This window comes from Ochotona princeps, chromosome 16 (assembly GCF_030435755.1).
Source record: "Ochotona princeps isolate mOchPri1 chromosome 16, mOchPri1.hap1, whole genome shotgun sequence".
NCBI classification, from domain to species: Eukaryota; Metazoa; Chordata; class Mammalia; order Lagomorpha; family Ochotonidae; genus Ochotona; species Ochotona princeps.
In genome coordinates, this window is record NC_080847.1 from 9,150,746 (window position 1) to 9,166,847 (window position 16,102).

The 16,102-nt window shown below is 58.5% G+C and overlaps 1 protein-coding gene across 2 annotated transcripts in view; it reads left to right on the plus strand.

Moving 5' to 3' along the window:
• Nucleotides 1-1,021: 1,021 nt before the first annotated feature.
• Nucleotides 1,022-16,102, plus strand: part of BCAR1 (BCAR1 scaffold protein, Cas family member) — a 30,737-nt gene continuing 15,656 nt past the window's right edge. Inside the window, exon 1 of one of the 2 annotated variants that reach the window (XM_058674043.1) lies at nucleotides 1,022-1,161. In XM_058674043.1, the coding sequence (XP_058530026.1) occupies nucleotides 1,150-1,161 (12 nt within the window). In that variant the 5' untranslated portion in view covers nucleotides 1,022-1,149. Of the gene's footprint in view, nucleotides 1,162-12,107; nucleotides 12,276-16,102 lie in introns of those variants that run through there. The other variant, XM_058674044.1, reaches the window with a different exon arrangement.

Genomic DNA, 16,102 nt, shown 5'->3' on the forward strand with positions numbered 1-16,102 from the left:
TGACCCATCTCCTAATCCCCACACTGCCAGGGATCTCCGGAATTAGGGCCATGGGGTGTAGGGGTTGTAGGGGCAAAGAGTTCTAAGAGAAAAGGCGGAGAACCTTCTATCCCCGCAGCGAGGGGGTTTGAGGTCTGGGACTTTGGGGGATTCAGTGTACATGGCTGCCCCCTTCTCCAACTCAATGGTTCCCCAAGCCACCTGGCCCTTCCCTTGGGCACCTGCAAGGAGATTTTCCAGGGGGCTGGAGCACTCCCTGGACCCACGTAAGTGGCTCAGTCTGCCCTCCTTCAGGGGCAGCCGTAAGCAGCCACTTCTGGGACCCACCTAGCTCAGGAACGACTTCTAGCAGAAGGTTCGGGATGTGTGGATGTAGCTACGCAAGCTCGCGGAGCCTCAGTCTCTCGGACGTAGCAATGGGTACAGCGAGACCCGCACCGCAGAAGCGCAGGGGTGAGGACATATTGTAGTGTTGGGCACCATGTCAGTGGAGACAGCTTCAGAAACAGGGGTCGAGGAGGGGGAAGGTCTCGGGTCAGCGAATAACCATCTTGCCTCTACCCATGCAAAGGCCAGGAGTGGGGAGAGAAGGCCCTGCCGGACAGCCAGTTCAGGTCTTCCTGTCCGGGCACCCTAAGGTGAGCCGAGGGTGGGGTGGGAGAGGGGTGAGCAGAGGGGCCCTGGGCAGCGCCGGAGCGCATCCTGCGGCTCGCACGAGGTTTCTCACAAGTGGGGAGGGCAAAGGGTTTTGCAGACGCCATCGGCCGCCCTACAGTGGCCTTCAGCTGTTCCGACCCCTTCCCCGTCCACGCCGGACGCGAGGACCCGAAGCCACCTGTATGTGGGAGATCAGAAGAAGCAGCGAGCCCCAGAAGCAGGGGCAAGGTACGGCAAGGCCGCGTTTGGGCCGACAGAAAAACGTCGGGGTCCGGGGTCCTCGCCTTTAACGCAGCCCCCGGCGGAGCCGACGAGAAGGGCGGGGGAGGGGCGCGCAGGCGGCGCATGCGCGGCGCGGGCCCGAGCTGCCGGACGGTCCGGCGGCCGGGAGCGCGCAGGAGCCGAGACCGGCGCCGGGGGCTCTGAGGGGCGGACGCCAGCCCCCAGCCTGCAGGCCCTGCCGCCCGCGGGGCCCTCGGAGCAGCGGCCAAGATGTCCGTGCCGGTGAGTACCGGACTCCGGCTCGCCGTTCTCCCGGCGCGGACGGGCCTAATATGCGGGGCTGTGGATGGGGTCGCCCCACTCGTGCCTTCTGGACCGGGGCGGAGGAGGGGGGCGTCTCCCTGTAACCGGTCTCTTTGCCCCTGCCTTTCACGAGAGGCTGGGTCGGCCTGGGGTCCGTGCTGTGCCTTCGGGGAGCCCCCGCAGGACCGCGGGGTGGGCGGGAGTCTTTGTTGGCCCCCGGGAAGCCTCCGGAACGGCTGGGCCGGGCAGGAGTCCTTGCTGTCCCCTCAGCACTGCTCCTGAGATGGCCAGGCCTAGTTGGGGAGTGGTCTCAGCGGCTCTTGGGGAACCCGCTCTGGGATGTCTGGTGAGAGGGCACGGGTCTGCTTTCCCCTGCATCCACCGCGAGTAGCTGCCTCTTGCGCTCTAGGGACCACAGCAGAGTGCCAGGCGGGGGCAGGGTCTGTTCCTTGTCCCCAAGGGACTCCCCTCCCCCAGGTCGGCTTGGCCCGGGGCGGTTGGGGGGGCTGGGAAATGGAGGTTTGGGGAGCTGGGCTTCCTCCCCAGAGCCTTCCCCTTCCCTGGAAGTTTCCCAGCGGGTGCTGGAAACGCCAGGGCTTTGCAACGGTAGCTCCCTCTGGCCTGCATGTGGAGGTCCCACTCCCGACACCGCCAGCCACCAAGGCCAGGCCCCTGTTTCTGGGCTTCTGGGTCTGTCTGAGGATGAGCTAGCGCTCCTGGCTCTGCAGGTTTTCCCGGCTTCAGGAGGAAGCTGCAGCCCACTTTACAGATGGACACACTGAGGTGGGCGCCTGCGGGCTGCAAAGCTATGTGGCCCGCAGCTATTGTTTCTTTGCTGAATCAGGATCTTCTGCCTCTGACAGGAAGGGAGGGGAGCCAGGGCCCTGCCCATTCTGTGCCTCCCCCTCATCACCTGGAGGTCCCTGTCCTCTGGGTGAAGCACGCAGTTAGGGCTCACTTGGTGGAGGCTTGACTTAGTGAACCAGGGAGTGTGTGCGGGGAGTGGGGCAGAGATGCTGTGTCAGTGTAAGCTTTGTTATTATGGAATTAAAGATCCCAGCCCCGGCCCGCCTCCCAAAGTGGTAATGCTGAGTTAGAGATGAAGAAATTAGGGCTTCCAGACTGTGCTGATGTGACCCCCCCATCTGCTGCAGTTCAAAGCATAATTGCCTCAGCTTTAGAAAGAAGGAAGGCGATAGTGCCTGCCAAGCCTTTCTCCTCTGCTTTGCCTTCCTGCCAAGCCCAGGGCGACAGGGGACCCGGCAGCCAGGCTGTGATTGCAGGGACAGGGATGAGGCGGCTCCCTGGAGCCTGCTGGAGGCCAGGATCTCTAGGGCAGTGTAGAACAGAGTGTTGCTTCGATCACATCACAGCCTTGCCAGGTCTCTCACTGGGCGGTCCCCATTTGGTTTGGTTGTCCACTGCCACAGCCAAGCCCTGGCCGTGGAGTTCCCAAGGACACCCAGACCCCTGGCCTTCCGGGACTCTGGGGAGCTATTCTTGCTTCTATGCCTCACTGCTCCACCTATAACGAGAAAATGGCAGGATTCACTCCCAGGTGGGACTTGGCACAGATCAGGCCTGGTGGGTCTGACCACACCAGAACCAGCTTCCAGTCACTTCTCCCCATGCTCCCGTTGCTGTAGCCACAGCCTGAGGCGATTCTGCAGTGGGGACATGATCATCTTGCCACCTGCTTCCTCTGTGACTTCAGGCAGCGTGTGAGATGCTGAAGCTTGGAAGAGTTGCTCTCGGGGCAGCTAGGAAATGCTCAGACAGTTGCTCTCCTGTGCCAGGGTCCACTGCAGAGGCTTGCAGCCCGGAGCACCCACTCAAGCCCTGCTCTGGGAACCCAGCGTGGCAACTGCCTGTGTGGTGCTCCAAGAACCATCTGGGTTTGCGCACAACCTGTCATTTGGGCAGTCTTTTCCTGGATGAGGCTGACGCAGGCACTTGGCCCACAGAAATTGTGAGACTCCTGGGAACGGGATGGGAGTGACAGAGTGGCTGAGTTGAGGGGGAGCGGTTCACTGAGTGTTCAAGCAGGGAGTATAACAAGGTCAGCTGCTCTTGCTCGCCCTGTCCCTGGACTTCCACAAGACCTGGGGGTGGAGGGCAAGGTACCTTCTCAGAGCAGGGAGCCAGGCACTCACTTCCTGATTAGGTTACTCTGTGACCTCCACCTTTCTCTCGGGTGTGACTGCAGCACCCTGGGCCTGCCCTTCTCTCCGGGCCGGCACTGGTGTGGGATCCATGTTTTGAAGTTTGGCGAGAAGCTGGCTGTGCCCCAGCACTGTCAGGTGAGGGGTCTCGCTTCTGAGAAGTCTCACGTTGTTTCCCATCCGAAGTAGACGCAGCCCCTGCAGCCCCTGGTGTGCTCTTTCCTGACCTCCCTAGGAGTGCAGACACTGGCCTGTGTGCAAGGCTCATGTGCCAGGCACTGCCAGGGTGGCATGGTCACTGAGGGTGGAGCCTGACTGAGAGCCAAGTCTGCCAGGATCCAGAGCCATAGTGGCTGTCGTCCTGCGTAGTTTCTCCAGCTGTGCGGACAGCCTGCTGAAGGCTCCTGCAGCCACGGCTATCAGGACAGAACCCAGACCTGTGGCTTTCTGAACGGGAGTTTATATGAGCCCTTTTAGGCTTAGGAGGTGAGGCACCTCAGGCTCCCAGAGGCCCAGCAGCTTGCCTGGGGCTGTGCAGCAGGGTCAGGAGTGGTCAGTGAGGGTCACTGAAGAAGCCTTGGCACCTGGTTGAACCTTCGCTGAGTCCTGGAGCCTCCGTGCTGTGTGCCTGGCTCTGAGCCCACTGGGACTCAGTGCCCTTGGGAATCACTGCTGGCCCCAAGCAGCAAGCAGTAGATGGCCAGAGCGTGGTAGAACATGCTTTGAGAGGCCATGTTCAAGTCCAAAGTCCTCTGTTCTACCTCCTTCCACCTGCCCTCCCTCTGCTGGCAGAGAGCGGAGTCCCTTCCATGTCACCAGCTCACTCCTGCTGACACTCCAGGCTCAGGCACAGAGACCCCACCCCTGAGCAGCCCTTCCAGTCCCACTTGTGATCGTGGCTGGCGTCATTGTAAGACCCGTGGCAACCTGGCTCTTGTCATTCACCGCCTCACAGGAGCAGTGTAACCCACAAAGGTGGGTGACTGTGTCCCCAAGCAGAGTTTGGCATCTCAGTCACATTTTGGGGGATCGGGTGGGGAGAGTGTTCTGGTTGGTCAAAGACAGGGGCTCTACGGCAGTGTGGCCTAGTGGCCAAAGTCCTCGCCTTGAAAGCCCCGGGATCCCATATGGGCGCCGGTTCTAATCCCAGCAGCTCCACTTCCCATCCAGCTCCCTGCTTGTGGCCTGGGAGAGCAGTTGAGGACGGCCCAAAGCTTTGGGACCCTGCACCCGCGTGTGAGACCTGGAAGAGTTTCCAGGATCCTGGGATTGGATTGGCGCGCACCGGCCCGTTGCCGCTCACTTGGGGGGTGAAACATCGGATGGAAGATCTTCCTCTCTGTCTCCTCCTCTCTGTATATCCGGCTTTCCAATAACAATAAATCTTAAAAAAAAAAGACAAAAAAAAAAGACAGGGGCTCTAGAGTGAACAGTGCTGGCTGTGTGCCCTGAGTAGATTACCAAACCTCCCTGAGCCCGTTTGCTCCATGCTTTGATGGGGATGGTAGCACGCTGAAACTGTTGCTGTGAGGCTCCATAGCAGCAGCTACTGCTACTGTGATTATCTTTCTCCTGCCATCGTGGGCTGCAGTCAGGTCCCCACCTCTCCTGGTTCCTGCACACATTAGCTTGGGCAGAGTTTGCAGTTCAGCCTCGCTGCTCTGGCCCAGGTTTCCCAGTCCCACCTGCACGATTCTCCCATTCACCATGGCTTTTGCCGTCCACCTCCAGTTGCCCTTTGTGGTTCAGGGGGTCCCGCCAAAACTTGAGTGGTGAGATGACCCTGATAATCTTCCCTGCCTCTGGAGACTGGCTGTGCAGGTGTTTGTCCTCATCCCCACCAGCAATGTTGCCTCATCTGCCTGTCCTCAGTTCCCCTAGAGTGGCATAGAAGCCTGTTGTTCTGTGTGTGCTGTGTGGCTGCCTGGTCCAGCACAGGGCAGGCAGAGGCCTCATAGGGAAGGATGACTCCTCCCCCCAACACATAGAAACACGTACTCAGACACATAGACACACACATATTCTCATCCTGACTGGAGTGTGAGGGACCCCTGCTCTTCTCCCCAAGGTCAGGCTGCCTGGCTGCCCTCCTGTCCTCTGCTCACCTTCCGTCCCAACCTTTGACCTGGCTTCCTTACAGCTACTTGCTTTTCTCGTGACTGGCCAAACCCATTGTTTCTTTAGTTTCATCATAGTCACTGTTGGGACCTGGTCTGCTTCTCCAAGGAAAAAATGAGAGTGAGTACCCTGGGCCAGTTTGGAGCGCTTGGTGGTGGTGCTGTGGCGGGAGGGATGGTCACAAGTTGTGGCTCTAAAGTTAATCTCTTCCTTAAGAGGGATTAGGGATTGAGGGGCTTTTTGGTCATTTAAAGTTATTGTTTAAATTCTGCCAAGTTCTAAGCAGGATTTGAAGTAGATTACAGTGGAAGATAAATCATTTGGGATCATCAAGTGATCCATAACTGTGTAATGCTTGGGGAAGTAGCAAATACTATTCCATAAAGCCTAGGCATACAAGTTCAACTTCCAGCTTCCTAACTGGGCAAGAAAAGGGTGATGTGGTAGTGGGTTTATTAGGTTTGCAACAGATGATGCCTTTTAATCTTTCATGAATTTTCTATGCTCTTTTATTTATTTATGTTTGTCTTAAGATTTTATTTGAGGGGCCCGGCGGCGTGGCCTAGCGGCTAAAGTCCTCACCTTGAAAGCCCCGGGATCCCATATGGTCACCGGTTCTAATCCCGGCAGCTCCACTTCCCATCCAGCTCCCTGCTTGTGGCCTGGGAAAGCAGTCGAGGACGGCCCAAAGCATTGGGACCCTGCACCCGCGTGGGAGACCCGGAAGAGTTTCCTGGTTCCCGGCATCGGATTGGCGCGTTCTGGCCCATTGCGGCTCACTTGGGGAGTGAATCATCAGATGGAAGATCTTCCTCTCTGTCTCTCCTCCTCTCTGTATATCCGGCTTTCCAATAACAATAAAATCTTTAAAAAAAAAAAAAAAAGATTTTATTTGAGAAGTGGAGAGACAGAGCTCCCATCTGCTGTCCTCCCAAATGCCCACAGCAGCTGGAGGGGTGAAGAAGCTGGAACAACGACCCTAGTCTGGGTCTCTCCCGGGGATGGTGGGGACTCTGCCCACTTGGGGCTTCATCTCCTGCTTCCTGGCGTCTTTATGCAATGGCAGCACGGGCCGGACTTGAACCCTGGCACTCCGGTGTGGAAATAGGCATTCCAGCTGGCAGCTGAATTGCTCAGCCACACTCCCACCCGTTTTATTGTTTTTGAGACTCACAGAGGTAGGTTTTGCATGCTGAGATGTGACGTGTACAAACATTAGCTGTCTAGCTGGGTGAGTTTTGATTTGATGCCCCACATGTTCTCCCAACTCCCTTCACCATCCAGGGCCCACACCCCTACAGGGCAGCTGCCACTCTGGTTTCTGTCATCCTGGCATAAATTCACGGAGTCCATGTACTAGACCACAGGCACCCTTCCTGACGTGGCTTCTTCATGCAGCAATGGGGTGTTGAGGATCCCAGCCGTTTGATGTCCATGCTGGTTTCAGCAGTGCTCCAGTGACCACTTGGAGCTCCCTACTGGGGCATGTCTGTCACCAGCCTGTGTGGGCTGTGTGTGTTTGTGTATAACAGCATAAGCTGTGGTCCTTGCATGTGGCCTGCTCAGAGTTCTCTGAGCTGCGGGTCCTGATCTCTGCATGTCGCAGGCTGACTCAGTGCGGCCACTATGCCTTGCTCTCTTCACAGCTTCCAGGTGGTTTTGCGTGTGAATTCTCCCCCCACACACATAAGCCACCTGGGATGTTAAGTTCTTAGGCTTTTGAGTCATCTTGTGTTTTTCCCAGGACCTCTGTTTGTCTGTATGGTCTTGGAGCCTGTGTCAGGAGCTGCCCTGGTCGTTCCTGCCTTGGCCTAGGCTAGCCGGCCATTAAGACACCCCATCAGCAGCCACACCAGCTGCTAGTCCAAACCAGGGGAAGGGCCATTGGGGAGCCATCCCTTGGGTGCTGGCCTCTGAGGTGCCTATGCTGCACCACTTCACGCAAGGAGAGGGCTGCCTATGTGTTTTTTATGGAGCTTTATGGTTATTTTTTTCCTGTATAATAAGTCTTAGCAAGAAACTCATACATCTGCTCAAATGCTGCCTCCTCAGAGAGGCTCAAGCACCTTGTATAAAATAATAGCCCTTGCCCACCACTTGGCCATTTCTCTGTTCTCCCCTGGATTCCTCAACATAGTGGGTATCCTGTCCCTCTATGTCCTCATCCCCAGCGCCCAGTGCACACACAGCTGGAGTACACATACCCTGAGGACTTAGGCTGTTCATGGCAGGGTGCTAGCTCAGCACCTGGCATGACACACTGTGCTGTCAATGAGGAGGTGTGGACTGTAGTGGGAAATCCCAAAAGTCGCTTCTTTCCACTTCCTGCCCACCCGCTCCCCAGTTGGGCTGCTGAGATGGGCACCAGAGCCCCAGGAGTAGATTCTGACCCAGACTCTCAGATGAGAGGGACGTTCAAGGCATCTGCAGAAAGTTATCTGTTCAGGAGTTGGGGAGAACAAGATGAGCTTGGTTGGGGGCTGCTTAATGGGGTAACACAGAGTGCCCATCAGGGTGGGACTGGTGTCTAGTTGGTGTGTCACTGCTGGCACCGGCAGCCTGCCACCCTGGGCTTGGCCAGGCTGCTGGCATGGCTTCCCTTGATAGACAGTTTGGGGCTGCAGGGCCATGGCCAGCCACAGTCATTAAGTTGTCTGCTATTGTCCTTGGGGGCCAAGCCTGAACGGGCAGAGCCTTTCCATGCAGGCTAAAGCGGGCTCAGGCAAGTTAGCCCACAGCATGGCCCTTTGTCTGGGTACCCCTTCCTCTCCTCCCACCCCATAGCTGCAGGGCCCCCTTCTGTGGACCTGCTGTGGCCCTCCTGTGGACCTGCTGCCTCTGGGGCTGTGGCTGTGCATGTCTGTGGGCATGGGTACCTGTGTGTGGTAGAAGCGGCGAGAGCAGGCAGATGGCTGTCCCTCTACCTGATCTGCTGGGGCTGGTTGCCATAGCAGAAGGAGAGCAGATGGCCAGGCTGGGGAGGCCTCTTGACCACACCCCTGTCCCTTCCCACCCAGGCTGTCACACAGGAGCTGGCAGCCCACCAGCAGCTGAGCCTTCTCCCTGAGGACTGGATGTTGCCCCTTGCCCCTCTTCCTCCCTCATCCCTCTTTCCCCAGTTCTTATTTAATCCACCCAAATGCCCTTCCACACCCCCACCCCTAGGCAGTGTAAGGGGATGCTTCTGCCATGGGCATGAGGTTCCAGCAGCAGCAGAGGGCAGAGTACATGGAGGCTCCAGCCTCTTACGAGGGACCAAGCACCCAGGGAGGGCCCCACCAGTAGGGGAGGTGGCGGAGAAGGTGTAGCAGGAGTGGGAGGTGCAGGCCACCCAAGGGCACCTTGGAAGATGAAAGAGCCCACTGTAGCTGATAGCTGTGGCACCCACCCTTAGTGCTCCCTGGCTGCTCCTCCTGGGGTCACACCTGGGGCTCAGGGTGGGTTAGGGTTGTGAGTGCTGCAGCTTCCTGGCTCTGTGACCTGGGAATGCACTGTCCCCTTCTGAGCCTCTGGCTAGTGGTAGTTATGTCCTGGTCTCCAAGGAGCAACAAGGACTCCTGAGTATGGGGTACCTGCCTGTGTGTGACAGTTGGGTGCCTGAGCCATGCACACATGGGGATCTGCACCCAGGCGCTCTGCGAGTAGCCAGCTGTGCAGCTGCCTGTGGCTCTCCAGAGACGTCACTTCCTCCTCCTGTCCCTGGGGCTGGCAGCACTGACCCCTGGCCTCAGGAAATCCTTTCCTGCTGCCGCTTCCAGGACTGGCCATCAGCTGACCCATGCAGCCCTGCCTCTGGCGCTGCTGGGAAAGCTGAGGCCTCAGAAGATTGGAGTGGACTGGTGGCAGCACAGCGTCCACACAGGTCACTCAGCCTGTTCTTTGCACAGTTCATTTCCCTGCATGATATTCCACTGAGTGACCGGTTTGTCTAGCCAGTCTCCTAGAATTGGGCATTTATTGCACTCTCCCCACCCCCTTGTTTTGAATGCTGCAGTAGACAGTTCTTGGACATCAAGCTGTTTTGTGCAGTGTGTCTGCTCTGGCACTAGGGCCGCAGAAAGCCCTCAGCTCAGGCCCTACCCCGAGCTTTTATCTCCACTTAGTGGCCTCTTGCTCAGTGAACTCTGGAATGGACAGAGGAGAGCCAGGGTCCCTTTGTTCTCCCTCATGTCCCTGCACTCCCAGCACCTCTAGGCTCCCAGGGCTTGTGACATCTCCCTGCAGCCAGTGGGCTTCTCCATAGTCCGTCTGGAGGCCTAACCAGGAGGTCTGACAGGTCTGTCAGGCCTCTAACCAGGGATGACTGACAGTTGTAAAGGGCTGAGCAGGGCCCTGCTCCTGCCTCCTGCTGGGTCCCTCCAGGCACAGCCTGCTTTCCCCCACTCCTCCCTTCTGCCAGGCCTGCTGTGTGGGTGTGTGGGTGTGCGCACTCTCCACTCCTCTGGGCTGGGGGTGGGGGGGTCGGTGCTTCATCCCCTTCCCCCGCCACCTTGGAGGTTCCACCTCTTCCCCAGCCTGAGGTGCCCCTGGTGAACTGGGTCTCTTGATCCGTCCGGCAGGGCTGACGGCCAGGCTCATCTCACAGGGCTGCCAAGGCTTGCAGTGAGCAAGTGGTCCTGGCGCTCTGGGAGGCTGGGCTAGGATGAGGTGTGCCCCTCCCCCAGCTAGCCCCCTCCAACCAAGCGGGCTGTAGGTCCTAGGGACTTGTTTCCAAAGCGGAAATGCCATTCTGGAAGGCACAGGCTGGGGGGGCGGGTAGTTTAAGTAGAAAAGAAGCAAATTTTTGAAATGCCTCTGTGGAGCTGGTTCCCCTCCCCTGCAGCCACGCCCACACCAGCAGCCCCTCCCCCAAGTGCCACTTTCCTGTAGCTCCAGAAAAGGAGGGAGGGAGAGGAAGGTTTCCATTCCCTACTAGCCACCTCTGCACTGCTCTCCACTCCCTCTCCCTGTCTCTCCCCGCCTCCCCACCAACCATCTCAGCTAGGGCTGAGTAGGGGAGGCAGCCTCCTTGAGGGCCAGGCCTTTAGTGTCCCTGCCCATCTCTGCAGAGGCCTGCTGCCTGTCAGTGGATGCAACCTGCCTCCTCACAGAGGGGGAGCCCCAAGCACTGTCAGACCAGGGCCTGGTCCCCCAGGCTGAGGAGCAGTGTCTGGATGGGAAAGATGGCCTGGGGACAAGTAGGAGGGCTGTTCCAGGATGTCAAGAGAGGCGGGGCCCCTGGAAGGGACTAGACTGGGGCTGCCCTGGCCCAGCCCCTTCATAGTACAGATGGTGGCATGTCTGGCCAGGGCACAGCCAGCTCCACCTGGGTGTCAGGTGCCTGCCTGGTGGCAGACAGCTGGAGGGGCACCTGGGCTCCTGCATGAGAATTCTCTGCAGGCAAAGCTGCCCTGTACCAGGGAGCTGCCTTGCTGGCACTCGGTGGACCCTAGGACTGTTAAAGGAAAAAAAGAACCACTGATATTTTCTGGGAAGGCTGTAGGGAGTGAGAGGGGAGGTGTTGGAGGGAAAGAGAAATCGCCTAATGGTTCACTTCCAAAATGGCCAGAATGACCAAAACATCCAGGGTTGAACCATTCAGTAGCCAGAGGCAAGAATTCCATCTGGCACATTAGCAGGAAGCTGGATCAGAAGCAGAGCAGCCAGGACTCAAACCCAGGAACTGGGATGTAATTCTGAATGGTAGCTTAAGCCACACCACCACAGTGCTGGCCCCTGGACTGTTGCCTTTCCGGGATGCTGTCCAGTCAGGAGCAGATTCTACCCTTGGTCTCTGTGCAGACCACTGTGCACACTCAGAATGTATTCACGGACCCTGGCGCCAGGATTCTGTGTAGGGGGTGCCTGTCAGAGACCTGCAGTCCCGGCACCAGAGGGCGCTCAGGACAGCCAAGGCTCTCCGCTACAGTGATCTCCCTTTTTGGTGCCCTCCCACCACCCTTGTTGCTGAAACAGGAGTTGGAGCAGGACCCAGGAGGGTGCTAGGCACAGATTTTAGGCCTAACTCAAGAATGGGGTCTGGGACAGCGTGGAACCCTAGGGAAGAACTCAGGCGTGGAGGGAGATTGGACTCTTCGGTAACAGCATGGGGAGCCTGGGATAGCTGGCGTTCCCAGTGACCTAGAATGCAGGGCTGGAGGTGTGGCATGTTAAAGCCTCCTTGCTTGGAGTTTTTTTTTTTTTACCCCTTTGGCCGGCGCATGGGGCCCCCTAGGCTGGTGGTTACTAAATCCTGCAGACCGCGTATGCTCCAGCCCCCTTCCATGTAGATTCTGATTCACAAATGCAGGAGGGTCCTGGAGGTTGGCATCTGCAGAGGCAAGGAGGTTTGTAGTGCCTCGGTGTGCCAGCGGGAAGAGCCGTGGGGCAGTCCTCCCAGACCGGAGGCGTTTGCCTAAGCCTTCCAGGAGGGGCGTGTTTTCGCCCCCGTGAAGGCGGCAGCGTGGAGGAAAACACGTCCCACGTGGTAGGCTTGACCGGCCTCTGGCACCCCAGAGCCGTGGGGGCACCCTGGGGTGGGAGGCGGTGCCCTGGGCCAGCGTCCCCGGCGCCCGCGCCCCTGGCCGGGCGGCTCATTTGCATGGAGAGCCTCGGCGGCCAATGGGCGCGCGCGGCTGGGCATGCCGGGAGCCGGGCTGGGCGGCGGTGGCGGCGGGCGGAGCGAGGTGCGACCGGCGCTGGGCGGCTGAGGCTGCCGCACCGGGACCGGGACCGGGGCAGCTGTGGAGCCGGGAGAGCGTGCTGCCCGGGCTGTCGGCGTGCGCCCTCACCGAAAGCCGGGCCCCTGGCCTCTGGGACACCATGAACTACCTGGTGAGTGTGACGCGCTCGGCCCGAAGCCGCTGGCAGCGGCTGGGGCGGGGTCCGCGCTGGGGCTTCGAGGTGGCCGCCCTGCCGGGGCCGGGGCTGGAAGGGGTTAAACAAGTGGCATTTCCTGCCGGCCCGCGGACCCTGCGAACTGCAGGCTGAAGGCTGGGGGGCGCGGCCACCTGGCTAGGGCCCCCGCTCTAGGACCAGGTGGCCCGAGCCGAAGACTAGGGGCTCCTGGAGCCAGCGTGCCTCGGGGCTGTGGGCCGGAAAGTTTTTGGATCTGGGAAAGTTGCTGCCCAGAGGCCTGTTCTCTGTCTGCCGGCCGCCAACTGCTTGGTGACCTTGGGCCTCTGCGCTGGCCTTGGAGCCTCATTTTCCTCGGATGCGAGGAGAATCGAGGACCCAGGAGGTTGACCGTGCTCCCAGGCCGGGTGGTGATGCGTCTGTCTGTCTTTGGGAATGGGGTTGACCTATCGTCACCAGGCAAGGGTTGATGGCGGAGCAAGCAAGTGCCTCTCGGCGGGAAGTCGGCACTGCAAGAGCGCCCAGCCTGAGTCGGTTAATGATTCACCCCGGCTCCCGGCGCTGGATTCCCGGAGCGGGAGGGTGCTGCTCGATCTTTCCCTATCCTGGTTGCCAAAAGGCCCTTAGGAACGAATCTGGGGGGTGGGCGCCAAAGGCTGGCCTGCGGAAATTGTCACTGATTGGTCAGGGTCTCATTGCAGCATCAGTGTGGGAATTTTGGGGTCCTTTCTTGGGGATCCTTCAGCCTGACGTCCCTCGGAGTTGGGTTGTTGGTTTGGGCTTTGTCAGTCGCAACTTCACCTTCGACTCCAAGCCAGGGTAGAGGCTGGTCAGGAGCAAGTGTAGATTTGGGCATGGCGGCCTGTTGGGGTCACAGATCCCAGTCTGACAGCAGCAGCTCCCTTGGCGACCCTGAGAGCACTTGGTTTCCTCCCTTGTAATGCTTACCTGAGGAAAGGTTTGTGCCGGGAGGCACTCCCACACCTGGTTGTTGCTTTGGTGGCTTTGCTGAATAACGGTGAGTATGTCCTTGTTGATTTCTAGCTGGTGAGGTGTTTACCATTGCTGTGGGCCTGGTGGTTGGGTGGGGCAGAGGGCTGGCAAGCCAGGGAGCATCCTGGCTCCAAGGCAGGTGGAGCCTGGGAGGAGCTGCCCCCATCTCCTTTGGGCACCAGCACCCACCTGCTGCTTGCTGGTAGGGCAGCCCTAGGCTGTGCCAGGAAAGTCACCTTTTGTTGGGTGAAGGCCTATTTGTGTTGCAAGCTGCCACTGCGTCCTCAACCCTGGGCAGGGGAGTGGAGTAAGCACAGTGCCATGAGGGCGTCTTTCCTGTCAGGAGAGACCCTAAAACAGCTACTTCCAGTCCCCCACCCTCCCATGGGCCAGAGAGGAAGGCATGAGCAGGGATGGTCTCTTGTCCTCACGGCAGGTGGCAGATCCTTTCCTCCGGGGTGGGACTCTGCAGGGTTTCATCTGTACTGGACATCGCAGAAATCTTGAGTTTCGGTCTCATTTTAGATAGTAATGGTGTGTTAGGACTGGGGAAGTCGCCGTTTAGCTATGGAGACGCTGTAGAATTGTAGGGAGTGAAGTTCCTACTGGCCCTTCCCCTGGCCCTTGGACCGCTCATAACAAATCTGGGCTATCCCTGAGTGAAGATCAGCCTCACACTGTGCACTTGAGCCAGTCTACTCAAGAGAGTCCTGTGAATCCTGCTAGCAAGGCCTGAAGGCCAGGGAAGGGGAGCAGTGGTGGTTAGGGTTGCAGATCTGGGGGCTTCTGGCCTGTCCCCGCTATGCGTGGTGCTGTTGGGAGCTGCAGTCACCATGTTAACCACAGGAAGATTGTCACCAAACTGTGGCTCTGCCCAACCTCTTGTGACAGTGCTTGGAGCTCCTGGGCAGGAGGATTGCCCACAGACAGCCCGGGACACAGAGGCAGCCGTGGTAGCTGCGGTAGCTGAGGCCAGGCTGTGGCTCTGCCCACATAGATGGCCTTTCCCCACCTAGTGCTGAAATTTCACATGCCAACTCTTTGTTGTTTTCTGGGGTCTCATGCACTCCTGGGCGCAGGGCAGGAACAGTGTTCTCCTAAGAGGTGCCTCTGGAGTGCAGGACTCATCTGGGCTCTTGTTTCCTGCCAGCTGGGCCTGGGGACTTGATCCCAGACCCTGAGGAGGATGCCCAGGGCCTCACTGGCTGGCCCCAGTGTTCCACCCAGGACATCTGCACAGAGAAGGGGACAGATCCTGTACTCCTCACCCCAACCCCTCCCCCTTCCCGCGTGCCTGGAGCCAGGAGGAGTTGGCTGGGCAGCAGAGCTGTGGCTGCTGGCCTTTCCAGGTACAGGCTGGACTGGGGGTGCAGCATACTCACTGGGCATGTGTCCATTGACAACCAGGCAGATAGAATCCTCCAGAAATGAACTTGGCCCACATTCGCCAAGTTTGGGGTGTTTAGGGAGCCAGTGTTTACTGAATGCCTGCTGCACGAGGCTCAGTGTTCTGTGCCCAGGGTGGGGGGAGTAGGGGAGAAGAACATGGCGTGAGGGTGGAACAGACCAGGGCTGGGAACAGTCTCTGAAATTTCTACTCCATTTAGTTCCACTTTATCTCACCACCCCAGATCTGCCTTGGACCCAGTCAGGGACACTGTCTGGGATATGGGGTAGTCCAGTGCCCCATGGGGTAGTTTTGAGGGTTTCCTGAGGTAATCACTGAGCATGTAGCAGCTCTGCCCCTGGCGTGCAGTATATGTGCTGTTTCGATTACTGTCAGGAACTTGTCAGTTGTGTCACTGTTGTTCTTTTGCTTGTTTTCCCCCTTCCCTATCCCCACCAACTTCGGAAGGGACTGGAGGTACCATCGAATCTAGCCCTGCAAGTTTGAAGTTGGAATAATGATTGGCCCAGCTTGTGAGCTCCTCACCCAGCAGTCAGAGGAGCTGGCCCCTCTCCAAATTGGGCACAACACTGGGTCCCCATGATCTCCAGTTTGTTGGTGGCTCCCACCACGGCTGGGCTGTGGATGCAAAGAAAGTATTTGCTGAGTGAATAAATGCACATCAGACACAGAGCCAGGCCTGACAAGAGGGGGCTGTGGTCAGTGTGGCCTGGGCTGTCTCTGCTGGGAGGGATTGCTAGGAGCCTTCACTTCCAGCAACCATGGGAAGGCTCCCCAGAGAGGAGGTCTTGTGGTGTGTCCTTCCCTTGCTGCTACTAGCCACTCTTCCCCAGATTCAAAGTTAAAGGACACCCACAGCTTGCTCAAGGCTCCCAAGAGAGCTTGTGGAGTAAAGGAGGAGACCTGTATCCCCATCAATGGCTGGGAACATTCTCCCTCTGCTGCTCTTGTCTGTGTCCTGGAGCCTGCCCCCAGTGCCTGGCAGGATCCGTGGCGCAGTCCTGTCGGCTGCGTGCACAGCAAGCATGTTCGGAGTGCGGCTGGCTGGGGAGTGCTGGCTGCAGCCTGAGAGTTTTTCTCTGCTGCTGCCCTCTAGGATGGGTGAATCTCAGACTTCCCACCTGCAGGACAAAGGGCCCTCCACCCCAGCCAGTTATCAGACACTTGCTAATGGTGCATCTTATGCCAGGACTGTTGTGTGTGTGCCCAGGGGTTCCATGCTGGTAGCATTAGGAGATGTGACTTGGGTGCCAGCGGCACACGTTGGTCAGTACTGTGAAATCAGGGCAAGGGACAGCAGGTATACCCTGGGAGGGACACCAAAGCCTTCCAAAGGGCCACTGTGAGTATATCCTGACATAGCCAGGTCATCCTGCAGCCTTTGGTGCTCTGAACATGGACCATT